The sequence below is a fragment of the Perissodus microlepis genome, chromosome 5, assembly GCF_051167445.1.
Source record: "Perissodus microlepis isolate ML-2025 ecotype Zambia chromosome 5, ASM5116744v1, whole genome shotgun sequence".
NCBI lineage: Eukaryota > Metazoa > Chordata > Actinopteri > Cichliformes > Cichlidae > Perissodus > Perissodus microlepis.
In genome coordinates, this window is record NC_140465.1 from 13,807,530 (window position 1) to 13,823,000 (window position 15,471).

At 38.8% G+C, this 15,471-nt stretch overlaps 3 protein-coding genes across 3 annotated transcripts; 2 read left to right on the forward strand and 1 right to left on the reverse strand.

The window, feature by feature from the left end:
- The first annotated feature begins 1,044 nt into the window (after positions 1-1,044).
- On the forward strand, positions 1,045-4,316 carry b3galt6 (UDP-Gal:betaGal beta 1,3-galactosyltransferase polypeptide 6). Its single transcript, XM_084928020.1, has 2 exons — positions 1,045-1,371; positions 1,732-4,316. Exon 2 carries the CDS (start codon positions 1,742-1,744, stop codon positions 2,759-2,761), a length of 1,020 nt encoding a protein of 339 aa, XP_084784146.1. The 5' UTR covers positions 1,045-1,371; positions 1,732-1,741; the 3' UTR covers positions 2,762-4,316.
- Positions 4,317-5,161: 845 nt separating this feature from the next.
- On the reverse strand, positions 5,162-7,954 carry LOC146386747 (protein FAM107B). The gene is made up of 5 exons (XM_084928021.1): positions 7,931-7,954; positions 6,711-6,744; positions 6,370-6,526; positions 5,496-5,637; positions 5,162-5,356 (listed from the first exon to the last, which is right to left on the reverse strand). Exons 1-5 carry the CDS (start codon positions 7,952-7,954, stop codon positions 5,255-5,257), a joined length of 459 nt encoding a protein of 152 aa, XP_084784147.1. The 3' UTR covers positions 5,162-5,254.
- A 2,227-nt stretch (positions 7,955-10,181) lies between these two features.
- tmem167b (transmembrane protein 167B) lies at positions 10,182-14,321 on the forward strand. Its single transcript, XM_084928024.1, has 3 exons — positions 10,182-10,340; positions 11,042-11,173; positions 12,276-14,321. The coding sequence occupies exons 1-3, from the start codon at positions 10,331-10,333 to the stop codon at positions 12,356-12,358; spliced, it is 225 nt and encodes a 74-aa protein (XP_084784150.1). The 5' UTR covers positions 10,182-10,330; the 3' UTR covers positions 12,359-14,321.
- The last annotated feature ends 1,150 nt before the right edge of the window (positions 14,322-15,471 follow it).

Consider the following 15,471-nt stretch of genomic DNA (forward strand, 5'->3'; position numbering starts at 1 on the left):
GGGCAAAAATGGCATGGCCTAGTTAAAGCCCTGACATAAATTCTTTTGAGATGTTTTGACGCGACCTTAAACAGGCCGTTCATGCTCAAACCCTCCAATGTGGCTGAATTAAAACACTTCTGCAAAGAAGCGTGGGAGAAAATTCCTCCACAGTGATGTGAAAGACTTATTGCTGGTTATCACAGACTCATGACTGCAGTTCTTGCTGCGAAGGGTGGCACAAACAGTTATTAAGTTTAGGGGCTAATTACGTTTTCACACACGGCCAGGTAGGTTTGGACAACCTTTTTCCTTTGAAATTATCATTCAAAACTGTATTTTGTATGTACTCGGGTAATCTTTGTCTAATACAATATATATATATATATATATATATATATATATATATATATATATATATATATATATATATATATGTGTGTGTGTGTGTGTGTGTGTGGTCTGAATAGTGTAAGTATAAACATGAAATACTTTTCACAGCAGTGTAGATGAAGGAACAACTAGCAGCAGTCTTTTAAAGCTGCATTGTTCAGTGGTTAATAACTGAGTGGTCAGGTTACCCATCACTGGTAGCTCCTGGTATCCTCCCGAGCTCTACCTCACACAGACCCAATAATGACAGCCTTAGTTTTTGAGGTTTGTGATTATCTTTAATTTGCCAAAGGACTTGCATGCTTATATTTTGAAGTAAACAAAATAACATCCGGTCTGGGCTCCAAGCTGGAGAATGACTACTGCGTATGCTCTAGTTTACAGCTGTTCACAGCACTCAATTTTCTTCAGTCTGCTTTAATTTTAGATTTTTTTCTTTATTATCACAAGTGGCAAAAATCTCGCAGCTCTTTTTTTGTGTTGTTTTATATTACTGTAATCATTGTGTTTTATCCGTTTTCGGCAAAAAAAAAAAAAACTGCAAAATTGAGCTGTGGTGTTTGTCTATTTGCTTATGCTCGTTTTTAAGAATAAAAATTAAATTAAATCTTTGTCAATATAAACCTATCTTTTCGCCATTTTAAAACCTCTATTTTGGGGGGGCGGAGGTTCACTTCCGTTTCCCCTGCGTCACGAAGACCCATAAGTGACACTACTTGGAGGTAGACAGTGATTGCATTGATACCTTGTGTGCGGATCTCTGAACGGTGAATGACAGAGGCTGCTTATTGTAACCCAGACTGACCCAGTGAAAAGACCAAGTTTCCATCCTTCCTTCCAATATGAGCTGTCTTTCTGCGTTTGCATACCGCGCAGTGAGCTTACAAAGTGCGCAGATGGTCTGGTCTCGGTAGCTAACGCTAGCTCTGCAAAGCTGCTATCAGTGGTCCGCTCCAGCTGTACCATTCACACCACAGGCACACGCTTTCATTTGCTAAGGTAACTAACAAATTCTCTTCAGTTCAGTTCATAACTGGTTACCGCATTTCTTTGTGTGTGTGTGTGTGTGTGTGTGTGTGTGTGTGTGTGTGTGTGTGTGTGTGTGTACTGTTAAGCTACTAAGCTTAGAAACCAGGTGGTGCTGCAGAATCATGGGTGAGTGAAAGAGCTGAGGTTACTTTGCTATTTCGCTCGATAGCTGCAGTTATCCAAGGCATAAAGCATCTACGTGAAAACAGAAAGACGCAAAAGCTCTTTGCTCATTCCCCTTTAACCATACTTGTTCATATTTATGTTTGACAGTTATAATTCGTGATGATAAAGCTGATATATTTTGCCTCTTTTGTTTTTTCACCCCAGAGTCCGCATCATGAATCTGTTTCGTCTGGTGTGCCGCCACAAGACAGCGCTGGTCATTGGCACAGTTTGCAGCTTTGCTGTAGTTCTTGTCTTCTTAGCAAAATGCACATCAGAAACCCTAAAACAGGGTCACCCCGATCCTCCTGGCAGAGCACCCCAAGCCATCGGTTTTCAGTCCCGCCCAGCGCAACAGAATCCTCCCTCCGCATCCAAAGACTTGTCAGCATTTCTCGTGGTCCTCATCACAACAGGACCGAAGTACACGGAGCGACGTAGTATTATCCGCAGCACCTGGCTTGCCAAGAGGGACTCTGATGTTCTGGCCATGTTTGTTGTAGGAACACAGGGCCTTTCCAGTGAGGACCTTCAGAATCTTAACACGGAGCAAGGGCGGCACAAGGACTTACTCTTACTGCCCGACTTGCGAGACTCTTACGAGAACCTGACCCTCAAACTGCTGCACATGTACACCTGGCTGGACCAGAACGTGGAGTTCACGTTTGTCCTGAAAGCAGATGACGACACATTCGCTCGCTTGGACCTCCTCAAAGAGGAGCTGAAGGGGAAGGAGCCCAACCGGTTGTACTGGGGCTTCTTCTCAGGCAGAGGCCGGGTGAAATCGGCGGGGAAGTGGCGCGAAAGCTCGTGGGAGCTGTGCGATTACTACCTCCCCTATGCGCTGGGCGGCGGCTACGTGCTCTCAGCCGATCTGGTGCATTACGTGCGTCTTAATGCAGGATACTTCAAGACGTGGCAGAGCGAGGACGTGTCGCTGGGCGCGTGGCTGGCGCCGGTAGACGTCCGGCGGACACATGACCCACGCTTTGACACAGAGTACAAATCACGTGGTTGCAATAACAAATACCTGGTGACGCATAAGCAGAGCTTGGAGGACATGTTGGAAAAACATCAGACTCTGCAGCGCGATGGCAAGCTCTGCAAGGAGGAAGTCAAGCTGCGTCTGTCCTACGTGTATGACTGGAGTGTGCCACCCTCACAGTGCTGCCAAAGAAAGGATGGGATCCCGTAATCATTGTTTTCTAAAAGGCTGAAGTTCGCTTTATATCTATAGTCATGTCGTCAAAGTCAGTAATGTTATTGGATTTTTCCTTTCCACCAAGTCTCCATTGGTAGACCGTTTAAAGTCACCTAACTGATACAAGACATTATACAAATTGTAGCATTTGTGAAAACACAAAAAGGGTGCAATTCACTGTTTTTTGATTTTATTTTTGTTTTATCATGTTAAAGCAGCTTTAGGAGCTCTAAACCTACAATTAGTTTCATTTCCCTTTTGTGTGGGTTTGGCATGTTATAGCTGTAGTTGTGAGGGTTTGGATGGAGAAAAAGCCATGAACTAAGAGATTCACATTTTCACAAATCTAAAGCTGTGTTTCAAACACTCTTTTGGGGGCTCCACGCATTAATACTCGCTTTTATGTGGTTATAGAGCTAAAATCACCCATTTAAATCAGAGCGACAGCTTGAAGTACGATGTCGGGTATCAGTTTTACGGCTTGGCTTGAACCGTCAAGAGATATTGCTCCTCGAGTATTTTAACAGAAGCCATCTTCAGTCCTACTTCGTTGTTGAGCCCCTTCGGTTTTACTGTCAGTGCTTAACCTTATCACCTTCTGCCTACTTCTTTTCAGTGTCTGTATGTTCTCTTAACCTGCTGTACCTTTTTCTACATATATGAGATATGCTTTAAAGTTATTACAGTATAGTAGCTAGTACAAGAAAAACCCAGACAGGAGATCGTTACCCTTCTGTTGATTCTGTTGATGTCTACCTTTTTTCTTTTGTTATTTTATTCTGCGGCAAACATGACACACTGGTATTGAGTTTGGACGGGCTTGCAGTGGGTGTGGTCGCTGCTCATGGATACAGTTTGTATTTAAAATATGTTTGAGAAAATTTACAAAAGTCGTAGATTGACTTTTTGTTTACGATCGATGGCGCTCAAGGTTTCGCGTGTCTCCAAGAATGTGTACGAGAAAATGGGCGAACATGTGGGATTCGGCAGGACTTCTTTTTTTTCCTCATGTTGGAACCTGTTTGAGAATTCTGTTATGGTACTTACATTTCTGATAGAGCACTAAAATCCAGGCGTGGATATTTTACTGTACAGAGGCATAAATCTGAATGTTTTGTTTGCAACACGGATGCGGGAGTCGACTACCGGCTGGCACTGAGTCACTTTTTTTAAGCATGAAGACTTGTTTTAATTTCTCTCAATCGTTATTCATCCGTTGTCTGTTTTCTCTGATGTTAGCCTCCCGAACGGAAACCCACCTTTGTGATGTCAGTGGCTGTTTCCCAAAACTTGTGAAATCTGTACAGCAGCTTTGATCAAAGGGGTAAGATACATTGGAGCGCTTAAAAATGAAGACTGCTGCACAAAGGGCAACATTTAAGCTCTTTTTTTTGTTGTTTTGTTTTTAATGACTGCTGTTACATTGTTGTGAATAATGAATCTTTCTCAGTGTTGTCAGTAGCAGATTTTAATTCAATGCAATTCAAGTGTTTGTCACTTTTTTAATATATATATATATATATATATATATAAATATGTAAATGGTCAGCTGCCCCTGGATGTTTTATTAAAAAAAGAAATAAATTATTCTTGTCATGTAAATCTTTTACATAAGTTGTTTAAAGGGACACATTACAGCCAAATGCATTCATAATGGAAAACTCTACAAAAGGCCGGTCCTGCTAAGATTTAAGAATATAATGCTGCTTTATTAATACTGAAAAACTGATGTGCCAACACGCCACGGCCCTCTCTCTTGCTACTAAAGTTGATCTGTTGTTATAGAGACACGGGACCTCTGGGAAGGTCGTGTGGCAGCAGCATATAGGACACATGTCCAGGATGCTCAGTTAAATTGGGATCTGGGGATTTTGGAGCCTGGGGCAACATCTTGGGCTTTTTGTTGTGGTCCTTCAACTGGTCCTTAGAAGTTCTTATACTGTGGTGGGCCTCGTCATCTCGCCATCCTGCTGTGTCAGCGTGTGCCAAGCAAAGAGACTGTGAGCTCAGTCTGCAACAATGCAAAGGTCGGTGGTGGTATATGTCAGAGTAACCTGAGCCGCATGTAACCACATGAAGTCTGCCCCAAGTAAGCAAAACGCTGCATTTGCATCATAACAAAAGGATCAATGTGGCTGTGATCCTTTACCTGGCAGCAGTGGTTCTATTGTTGTGGCTGAAATCTTTACCCATGGCATTCATTTTAAAAGATTTTTTTTTTTTCCGCTCAAATGTAAAATGTAGCAAAACTGATTTTTTTTTTTTCACTGTGAAGCTTGGAGGAGCCTTTTTGCAACTCATAACTACTGCGGTTTATATGAGTCGGCACACTTGAACATTCTCAAAATAATCACAGATACATTTTGATTATTGTTTTCTGACATACAAACAGTTCTCATTCAAGGATCGTGTTCCTTTCAATTTACAGTATCAACAACAATCTGTCTGGACTTCACGTTAACGGTATGTGCAGATTTTCTCGAATCGTCACAGGGATGGATTTGCGATGTGCTTCAGTGTTTGTCTCACACGAATAAATTCTGGCACATTCTTCAGACTTTCGCTCCTCCTCTTCTCCTCCAGCTCGTACTGCAAGACAGATATGTGTTGTTGGATGTCCTCTCTAACGATTCAATTTTAGTCAGCATGCAAATATTCAAGAAGTATACGCATTATTGTAGAATTCCCTGCATCTTTTTTTTGCTTTTTTAAAAATCAGAGTACTTACAAATTGCATTCTCTGCTGCCGTATACGTAGCTTCACCTCCAAGTCAGAGGGAGGGTGGAGAGCCAGCTCCTGGTTTTTCTTCTGTCTCTGTTTTTGTTCGAGGACGCACAGCAGCTCCGGCTTTTTTCTTGGCAGTACACCTCTGAGGACACAATAAAAAAACTGATAGAAGACGTGTCTCTAGATTAAGACAAACAAGAAGACCATAACATTGAATTCCTGATGTGGTTCTTATGAGTAAGTGCAGAAAGGTTACCATTAATGCAACAAATCCTTTGTTTTGTGTAGGTATATACAGTAGATGGGTGTCTATTGATAGAAAGTAGTTAATAAAACTTTTAAAGTTATTTTCTTCTACCTGCTCCTTTTCACGCATGGTTGCAATGTCATATCAAGGGAAAGCATGGTTTGTGTGTATGAAAGGACAAAACTGTTGAAACTATTGAACCAAGTGTGAAATAAAGAAATAAATGAAAGTTTAATAGAAATCTTGTTTAAGCACCACAAATGTCGTTAATTGTGTTACATTGATTATTTTGTTCTTTCTCAGACTTGAGAGCGAGAACACTCAGTGCTGATCCCTCAACAGGGGTCAAATGGGCATTTAACTTTTGACTTGATCCACATTAAACGCCACCTAAGCATACTGCTAATCCACGGCTGCCACAACTCCAGCCAGCTGGAAAAAGGTTAAATAAGAGGATTCGCCAATGGACGAATGTTTGAACACCCAAACTAATAAAATACTGCAACTCAGAGTGTTTTTAGTAAAGGTAGTATAACATAAAGAACAATTCAGTGCAGAACTCTCAAGTAGACAATGCTGAGTAACATTTGTGAACAGCGCCTGCTACCTGTGTCAGTGTTTTCTCACCGTCTGTGGCAGAATAGCAGCTCTTGATGGAGAGCTCTGTGTTGGTGGGAAGCCAGGACGGGATTTGGCAGCTTTCTGGGTTTGATGAGGTCACTGTCCTCCTGTTGTTGATTTTCAGTCACCTGGTGAGATGGGACCATCCAGCACTGACGTCTGCCTGATACACATGATAACAAGCCAGTGCAATTTGTTCAGTGTACACAATACTACAGCCTATGTTTACAGCAAGATATTCATAAAGTAAACTAAAACTAGTTTCTATCACGTGAAGTGAAGCTCGTTTGTTTCTTTAGATTCACTCAAACTCCATGAGCTTCACTTTCATCAAACTTTAATCTTACCTCTTTTATTGTGGATGCCCATTTTGTGTGGTACCTGAATGAAAACCAGGGGTAATTATGTGAAATATGAAGTGCAAACACGAACAAAACAAAATGTAAAATGTGCATATGAGCATATTTAAACATTTGATAAAATGAAGTCAGACTGGTTATTAAATATTCTTAAATCACCAAAAAGGTAAATAGATTCCTCTAGTGTGAATCAATTGAAGCCTAAATTTAGGATGATTATTATTATGCAATCTAAACTGTAAAATCTAGTTGTGTGACTACCTTTTTAGCTAAGTATGCAAAAGCTCGACACCCTTCCTGTTAAAGGGAAAACAACCCCCCCAAAAACTCTTAAATACATATAAATTGTATAATATGGCATTTAAATATAAATATAATTGATAGAGTCACTATTTAATTTCAAACACGTAAATAAAATAAAGAATTAAAAGAAAAAAACATTATGATGCCATGACTAACTGTATATATTACAAAATTTACATGATCAAAAAGGAGTAGGATGAAGTTCACACTTCTTTGATCCTACGCCGCTTAACTGTAGAATAATTTACAAACCAGTGTTCATCAGGCAGCAGACATGTATAACTGATAAATAATAAATTTTAATTTCAAACCCTGAACCTGAACACGAGTTCGATTCAGTTGGATTCAATTTTCTTCACACAGGGCCGACTGACAACAACAGTCGCCTCCAGGCACTTTCTATTGTAAAGTAATGACCCTACAAAGATGTTACCAGATTTAAATGATCACCTTTAGCTACATGAACTATGCAGCTGCAAAATGAACTATGAAGAAGTAAAGAAGTAACTGGTTAGTATTGATGCTTGCTTCTGCCAAATAAAGAAACAGAATTTTCCATCCATTAGTGAAAATCTTAAGTATCTCAAATTTTTGAGTTAGGTTTCTCAAAATTTACGTAAGTCGATTTAATAAATTGAAATGTTGTGAATTTTGTGACTCCTAACTCAAAATAAGAAAAACTAATAGATATAATTATTTTATATCTCTATATATTTTATTTTATTTATTTATTTGGCAGAAATATGCTTCCATACCCCAGGGTGGTAAGTCACATGCACTTACTTTTGATAGATATCTTTATCTATAATCCAAATAATTAATTCAGTTGTTCCTTATATGGTTTTCCATTTAATAAGTACTCACTAATCATAATTGCATAAAAGCAATTAATGAAACCGCCTTACCTGGTTGTTCGGGTGGAGAAGCATTGATGAACAGATGCCAAGGAGAGACTGCTGAGCTGTGTTCCTCAGAGACGAATGCACCAGAGGAGGAGGACTGCTTTGTTTTTGAGACCGGGGTGCCCCGTGCTCTGCAGCCGGAGCGCAGATGATCAAACAGGTGCCACGCTATCAAATCTCATTAACTGTCTTACGACTCTTTGTTTCCTTCAGGGAAGAAACTTCTGTTGTCTCAGAGCAGCAGCATATGCAGGGATTAGGGCAATTCATTATAGCGATAATGAAAAAACACTGCCAGCAAAATAAAGATGGCTTTTTGCGTCTTTTGCTCTGTTATTACACACAGTGATGGAAATATTCAACGCTCACATTAAAGTGTTAAACCTATGAGTCTATAATGCATTTTTCTTTGTTGTTAAGGTGCATACTTTTACCCTACCCTCCTTAAATATATTATTAAATATATAAGCATAAGACATTTAATTAAAGTAGAAAACAGGCTAATCTAAGACTGATACAATGAGCCAGTGAGTGTAGAAATGTAGGGATTACCCATCTGCGCAACACAATCTGTGTGTTTTTATAGGTGTCAATATGTTGTCACCCTGACAACATTTCTGTCTTTTCCATGTCTAGGATATTCAAACATCACCGAGTCTGGACTCATGGTTTTCTCATCAGTAAAGCCGCACACTTGCTTCAGAGGCTCACTTGCACCTCTAATTCTCAACTAAGAATGTTTTTTAATGTTTTGTGTTATGTATTTTACATAGATACATAATACACAAATTATTATTTTTGTTCAGGTTTTCACATCATGTGTTAAGCACTGTGATGCCACTCTGCCTAAATCTGACTGAAGCTTTCTTGTAATTGATTTATTTGACAGGGGCAAATGATGTCAGCTCACTGTAGTGTGGGTGGAAGCTCACTTTAATCCTCATCCTTCCCTCTGCTGCTGCATAAGGTGCGTCCAGGTTTACAGCTGCAGCAGAGTCAGCCTTTTTCTCCAGTTTGTTCATTGTGCCTTGACTTTCCACCCATATTATTTCCCTACGGGGAGCAGTGTGCTGGCCACAAGAAACGACCAATAAAAACCTGCCTTGTGCTGTATTGATTGTTTTTTACTGGTGCATTTTTCTAATGCTATAATAATTTATTACCTCTCTGTAGAAGCACAAGGTTAGAGCTTATCATGTTTACAAATATCTCTCAGCTTTGTTGCCTTGGTTGTGCTGCATTAAGAAGAGTTTATGAGAAAGTTTGTAGAATATTATTAAAGTGATTTTATCCCTACATCAAAGAACTAGAGAGGTACTCAGTAAGCACATGAAATTTTAATATTAGACAAAGATCACCCAAGTAAATACAAAATACAGGACCCAAACTCTCACCAGGCCACAGAATATTTTTCTAGAGTCTTGGGGATCCTCAAGACCTTTGTTCTTACATGGCTGGTATTTTTGCACAGTGTTGTTCTTACTGTTGAATCATGAACTCTGACCTTGAATCATGAACCCTGTAGTTCTTTAATGTTGTTCTGGATTATTTTATGACCTTCTGCACGAGGTGTTGATGTGATGTGGTCTTGGAGTAATTTTAATTGACCAGCCACATTTCATATTGCAACACGGCTCTCAGCATGGTTTGGTGGAGTTTCAAAGCCTTAGAAATTGATTGTCCAGATTGACTGTCAATGACGTTGTTTTCAAAGTCCTTGAAAGTTTCATCTTTTCTTGAGATCAGGGCATGATGTGAATCTGTTTAACTGATTTATTGATTCAGCAGGTCTGCCAATAATCAGGCCTGTGTGTGGCTTGTGAAACTGAACTCAACTTTCCAAAACATATGGGTAATCACAGTTAATTCACAATTTAACAATGGTGAGCAATTACTTTTTCACATAGGGTCAGCTTTGGATAGGGGTTTTCCCTTAACAAATGAAATCATAATTTAAAAGCTCAATTTGAAAGTAGTTGCAGTGTTGTAGATGTTTCTCTTTGCATTACAGATATCAGTCAAGAAATTCAATTGGGGATGTCTAAATCTAATTTTAAGAAGTCGAACTTGATGGGTGAGTGAAATTGTAATTTTTTCATTTCATATTTTGAAAAATATAAATCCGATTTCCACAAGTAAAAACTTCTAGCTACATCCTAATTGATTACAAGTTTAAAGGGGCGTTTAAAACTGTAAATTTGAGCTCTTAATCAAATATTCCAGTAGGTGGCAGTAATGCTAACTGAACAGCAACAGTGTGAAGCGTAGAAGAAGATTTTAAGTCAGGGAAACGGAAATGTCAGCCGAGTGACTGCATAATATCTGTACTTTAAAATTTAGGATGGAATGCTAGTTTAGAGGAACAAACCGTCATATAACATCGTCAAAGAGAAAGCTGCGAATATGACAAATGGTAGGTTTTCCGTGTTTTCCAACTAGCTAGAACGTGTCGACAACAAGCGGGACATGAAGTTAAGCTACTTCTTGGAATTGAGGCTAGTTGAGGCTAGGCTAGTTGTAGACGTGGCCCTGGGCAGCACTGCCACTCTGTTAGCACCAAAACAAACTCCTCACATATTACTGTGCTATAGTACTTGTCTTTCTATTAAATAGCAGTACTGTCACAAAGCCTGCTGTGTTTAGTATGAACCTCTTCCTAGCTTCTATTTTTTTTGTAAGGCTACACGTATCTATGCTATCAGGCTTTGACTTGTGTGTGTCTGTGGCTAATGCTACAAAAAAATTCAGGATAGCCAGGTAGACAACAAGCAGCAACAGCACAGTTTGGTCAAAGGAAAAAAAATCACTGTTAGGCAAAATATACATGTATGCTTCACCACTGGCATAAATATTTGTCTCAATGGTAACTACAGAGAGGAAATCAGAAGGTGACATCCATAGTTTTGTTTTGCATACTATATTAATATGACGCTTGGAGTTAGTGGTTGATCAATGTCAATATTTGCTTCCTTATAAAGCAAACCTCTTTGGAGGCTGTGCTGCATTTAAGAGTGTATTTGGTTGTATCTGAACAGAAGTGAGTGATTGTTACTCTGTGCTCTTAGATTCTCTAATATAATAAGTGCATGCAATGCCACTTTTCCCTTTCCATAGTTTATTCATTCGATGGCATCCTTGTCTTCGGGCTGCTTTTTATCTGCACTTGTGCATACCTCAAAAAGGTGCCTCGCCTCAACAACTGGCTGCTGTCAGAGAAAAAAGGAGTGTGGGGTGTGTTCTACAAAGGTAAGTATGATGTAGTATGATTCAGACACAATGACTTCCTCCTTTTCTTTTTTTATATGCTTAATATTAGCAGCCTGGTGCTTTCTTTTTTGTCTTGCACTCTTGTACATATATTATTTAAATTAAATAATGACAACACGCAAGGTTGGTTGATAATAAATAGATCACAGGGCAACAAATACTGGACCCTCTTTCTCAGAACTCCTCATCTTCTTACTATAATGATCATAGTGTATGTATGCATGTCCTCCTAGTAGCACCAATCAATCTGGATGAAATATACTATATAAACTGTCTAGGGTTACAGGATTATTAATATTTATATAGGTTTTGGGATTTATTTAACTCTTAAATCCTTCCAAATTATTGATTAAACTACATATTACGTATTACACTGCATATTAAATATTATATGTAGTGGCTGATCTCAAAACGAATGGCAACATTACATCTTTGTTACAATGTATGATGTTGTTTGTATATGCATTTTTGTTAAACTAGTTTTAGTGGTGTGGCACATTGGAATATTGTCATACATATCTGTTAATAAGTATATCTCAAAGAATTACATTAATAGTGCATGTAATTGATTACTTTGTCTTATACAATGAATGTGTAGCTTATAAAGAACAACAATGATAAATGTGTTTTTATTACTTATATGTTTGATATTAATGTACAGCCATTTTTGCCTTCTCACTATATACAGAGATATAAAGGAGATTAAAAAAAAAAGAATGATAACAAATTCGTACATGAACACACAAGCGCTGCAAAGCGGACAAAAACTGCCTGTAGTTTAGGCTTTTGTTAGTAAAGGTAATAACAGTTCAGCTGTTTGGCATTTACAGTTTTATTATGTCATTATAAACAAAGGGAAGTAAATGCGAGGCCAGCTTTATTGTACTATTTGACTAGAAGAACTTTTCCAGTTTGATGTAATACCTTCATTTCTCACGCACTTATATTGTCAGATTAACCAAAAATGACTGAATTTCCAGGAAATGTAGTATGTCACAATATCCACTGATATTTCAGCTCAAGATCTGACTTTATGTCTGATGCTTTCTTCTTGTTTTAACTCATCTTATCTCGTTCTCAGCTGCAGTAATTGGGACAAGGCTTCACATCGCTGTGGCAGTATCTTGCCTGGCCATGGCCTTCTACATTGTCTTCTTAAAATGATGGTGAGGCTAGATGGGAAAGGACAAACTTTTCAGAGAGGGGATGGACTCATCTCTGCGGTCACGTGTTAATCCTTGTTGTTGGGACACCTTTTGGATTCTATGACTGATGAACCCCCGCTGGACCTTTGGACCCATGTGAAAGTGAAGTCAGTGCTGCCCCCTTCTGACGACTGGGTACACAGCTTCTACCTTAATATTATGTATGCACTACAGATGTGAAGTACTCCAGTTATTTCAGTGGAGGGAGAGTGCTGGGTCACATGGTAACATTCTGTTGTTGGGTAGTACTGTCTGACGTCTCCATCCACCCCACGTAATAATTAATACTGAAGGATGCAGAAGATTGAAGGGCTGTGTGTGCATTATACCTTACACCTGTATACAACTTAAAAATAGCCTACCTGTGTATATTTGGAAATAAACATAACGCTAGTTATTTGCTAGAGGTTACATGTGATCAAAGTGAAAATGATCAACTCTGCTCATGCCCAGCAACTCTTTTTTTTTTTTTTTTTTTTTTTTTTTTGTTTCTTCTGTCAGTGGTGGAGGGAAAGATAAAAGCTAATATATAAAAATGTCCATGTGTACACTTTTATTTACTTTTTTGGATCTCCCATGTTAACATTTTTTTAGGTTAGAAAAATACAGATTTTAAATAAGTGTATGTTGTATATACTTTGTTATCAAAATGTATACTGGATAACATGTTTTAAATGTCACACATTAGACTGTAATTAAAATTCTGTCAAAACTCTGGAGAAACGAGTAGTACCTGCAACAGATGAGGCATATCTCAAAATTTTGCAAAAATGTGTTTGCCGTGTCTTGCTTGTAGACTTACAAGCAATGCCAAATAGGGATGGTGCTTCTCATGCCATTTTAAATGTATACTGCTGTTATGACTTAATTTCTGTCACATTATTTCTATTCTCAAAAGAAGAGATTGTTTTGGGAGGGAATGCAATGCAATTTTAAGTAAAATGTTGATCATACAATTTCTATGTATTGTTGTCTTTAAAAAAAAAAAGTTTATCTGCACTGATTAGCCACTTTTTTAAATATGCCTGTTCAAATGTTAAATGTACATATCTAGTTGGCCAATCTCATGGCAACAGTTTAATGCACTGAAGCATGTCAAGGTGAACTGCTGAAGTTCAAACCCGCCATCCGAGTGAGAAGAAGCAGCATGGTATATGTTGCCAAATGGGTTTGTCTGAGTATTTCATAAACTTCTGATCTGCTAGGATTTTCCTCATCTTTCAGACTATTCTCTCTAAACGGTCTAAAGAATAACCAGTGAGTGGCAATTCTTTCGGTGAACATGAATCGTTGATACCAGAGGTCAGAGGAGAATTACCAGACTGGACTGAGCTGGTGGCTAGTCAACAATAACTCAAAAAGCTACTCGTTACAACCAACAGAAGATAATACATGGAGCCTGGAAGCAGATGAGCTACAGCACCAGAACACCACACCAGATGTTATAAGTTTGGCAATATAAGATTGGAAAGATGGCGCCTAGTATGAGGAATCATAGTTCCTGCTGCATTATTCAGATGGTAGGGTCAGAATTTGATTTTAAAAATATAAGCAAAGATCCATCCTGCCTTGGACTTGTATTCCAGGCTGCTGGTGTTGTAATGTGGTGGGGTATATTTTCTTAGTTCACTTTGGGCTCCTTAATACCAAATGAGCATTGTTTAAACACTGTAGCCTACCTGTGTATTTCTGCTGATGATGTCCATATCCTTATGACCATCATGCTTCTGATGACTGCTTCCATGTCACAAAGCTCAAATCATTTTCTTGAATGTGACAATTACTGTACTCAGATGGCCTCTTCCAAAACCTTGCTGAATCTGTACAATTACAAATTAAACTAGTTCTGAAGAGAACAGGGGGTCCAGCCCAATACTATTAGGTTTTACCTAATAAAGTGACCAGTGAGTGTATAAAGTATATTCACCCCTGTCCTTGTGTTTTTTTTTCCTTTTTGTTTTCCATTGTGATACAACTGTAGTTTACATCAGCTTTGCACATCTTGCAACCTATCTGAGTTTTGCCCTGACAACATTTGCATTTTTGACTCTCTGTTTTCTGTCACTCCTGTGCAGTAGCACAGTTCTTTTTAAAAATCTCTGTCATCATATTTGGGATCTAAAGTCATTTCTCATGAGGTAAGGTGACTTTTTTCCCCCTCAATATAGCAGTGTTTTTGCTGGTTTCATTTTTACCCACCAAAGTCTGCTGCAGAAACCCCCCAGCAGCATTGATGCCTTCAGCATGTGTCATGAGGGATAACTGTGTGCTGAGGCTAGTGTAAAAAGTTTGCACCGAGTTTCTAGATCATTCTGGTTCTGTAAGACCACTAACCCACAGCTCAGCACCTAGTGAACCTTGTACCTCTTTACACGTGTCACACGCCTTTCAGTGTCTTTTGCCACCAATGCCCTCTCTGTGAACATTCTCTGTTATTAAAGGCAACCTTCAGCAGATAAGTTATTATCTGTAAGAATATGCCTTACTTTCTGTACTTTGAGGGACATGGAGTCCTTTGAGAGTTGTCTGATACATTTACTGTCATAGGAAGGAAAGCACAGGTGGAATTTGTATTTCCAATCCTGGCGTGGTCTATTCTGAGTTATGACAGTGTGATTGTGAGTCAGCGTGTTCGTTAAAAGGGCACTAAAACAGAAGTTGACCATAATTCATGTTATTATTTGTGTGTCTGCTTTTCTTGTTATGAGTGATAGACCTTTAGTGACATGTGAACATTTAGAAATACCAAATTTGCTAATAAACAATCTTGGACTTTCCAGTGTAATTAAATTCAAGCAGCTGTCACACCTTATTGACATACAGGTGGTGTCAAGGTTCATTTGCAACCAGGTATGCAGCTAGTGAGAGCAAGCCAGGTTTTGCTTGGGGGCATTATATAAAGGGCCTAAATGCTGTGCTTGTTTAACCAGTCAGGACTCTATAATTAAGTAATGGTCTGGCATTAATACCACATTAATAAAGTATTATTAAAGTACCACAGTGTAAATGAGCAATGTAGCAGGGAAACGGTACTACTCGGCTAAAGATGTCCCCTGTGAGTGTTATATTGCT

Bases quoted from the DNA above. Each gene is read 5' to 3' on its own strand.
- b3galt6 (XM_084928020.1), top strand. From the start codon at position 1,742: ATGAATCTGTTTCGTCTGGTGTGCCGCCACAAGACAGCGCTGGTCATT.
- LOC146386747 (XM_084928021.1), bottom strand. From the start codon at position 7,954: ATGCTTCTCCACCCGAACAACCAG. The intron at 6,527-6,710 runs GTAAGATTAAAG...CATGTGTATCAG, and splicing joins GGGCATCCACAATAAAAGAG to GCAGACGTCAGTGCTGGATG. The intron at 5,638-6,369 runs GTGAGAAAACAC...TTGTGTCCTCAG, and splicing joins CTGCTATTCTGCCACAGACG to AGGTGTACTGCCAAGAAAAA.
- tmem167b (XM_084928024.1), top strand. The intron at 11,174-12,275 runs GTAAGTATGATG...TCTCGTTCTCAG, and splicing joins GTGGGGTGTGTTCTACAAAG to CTGCAGTAATTGGGACAAGG.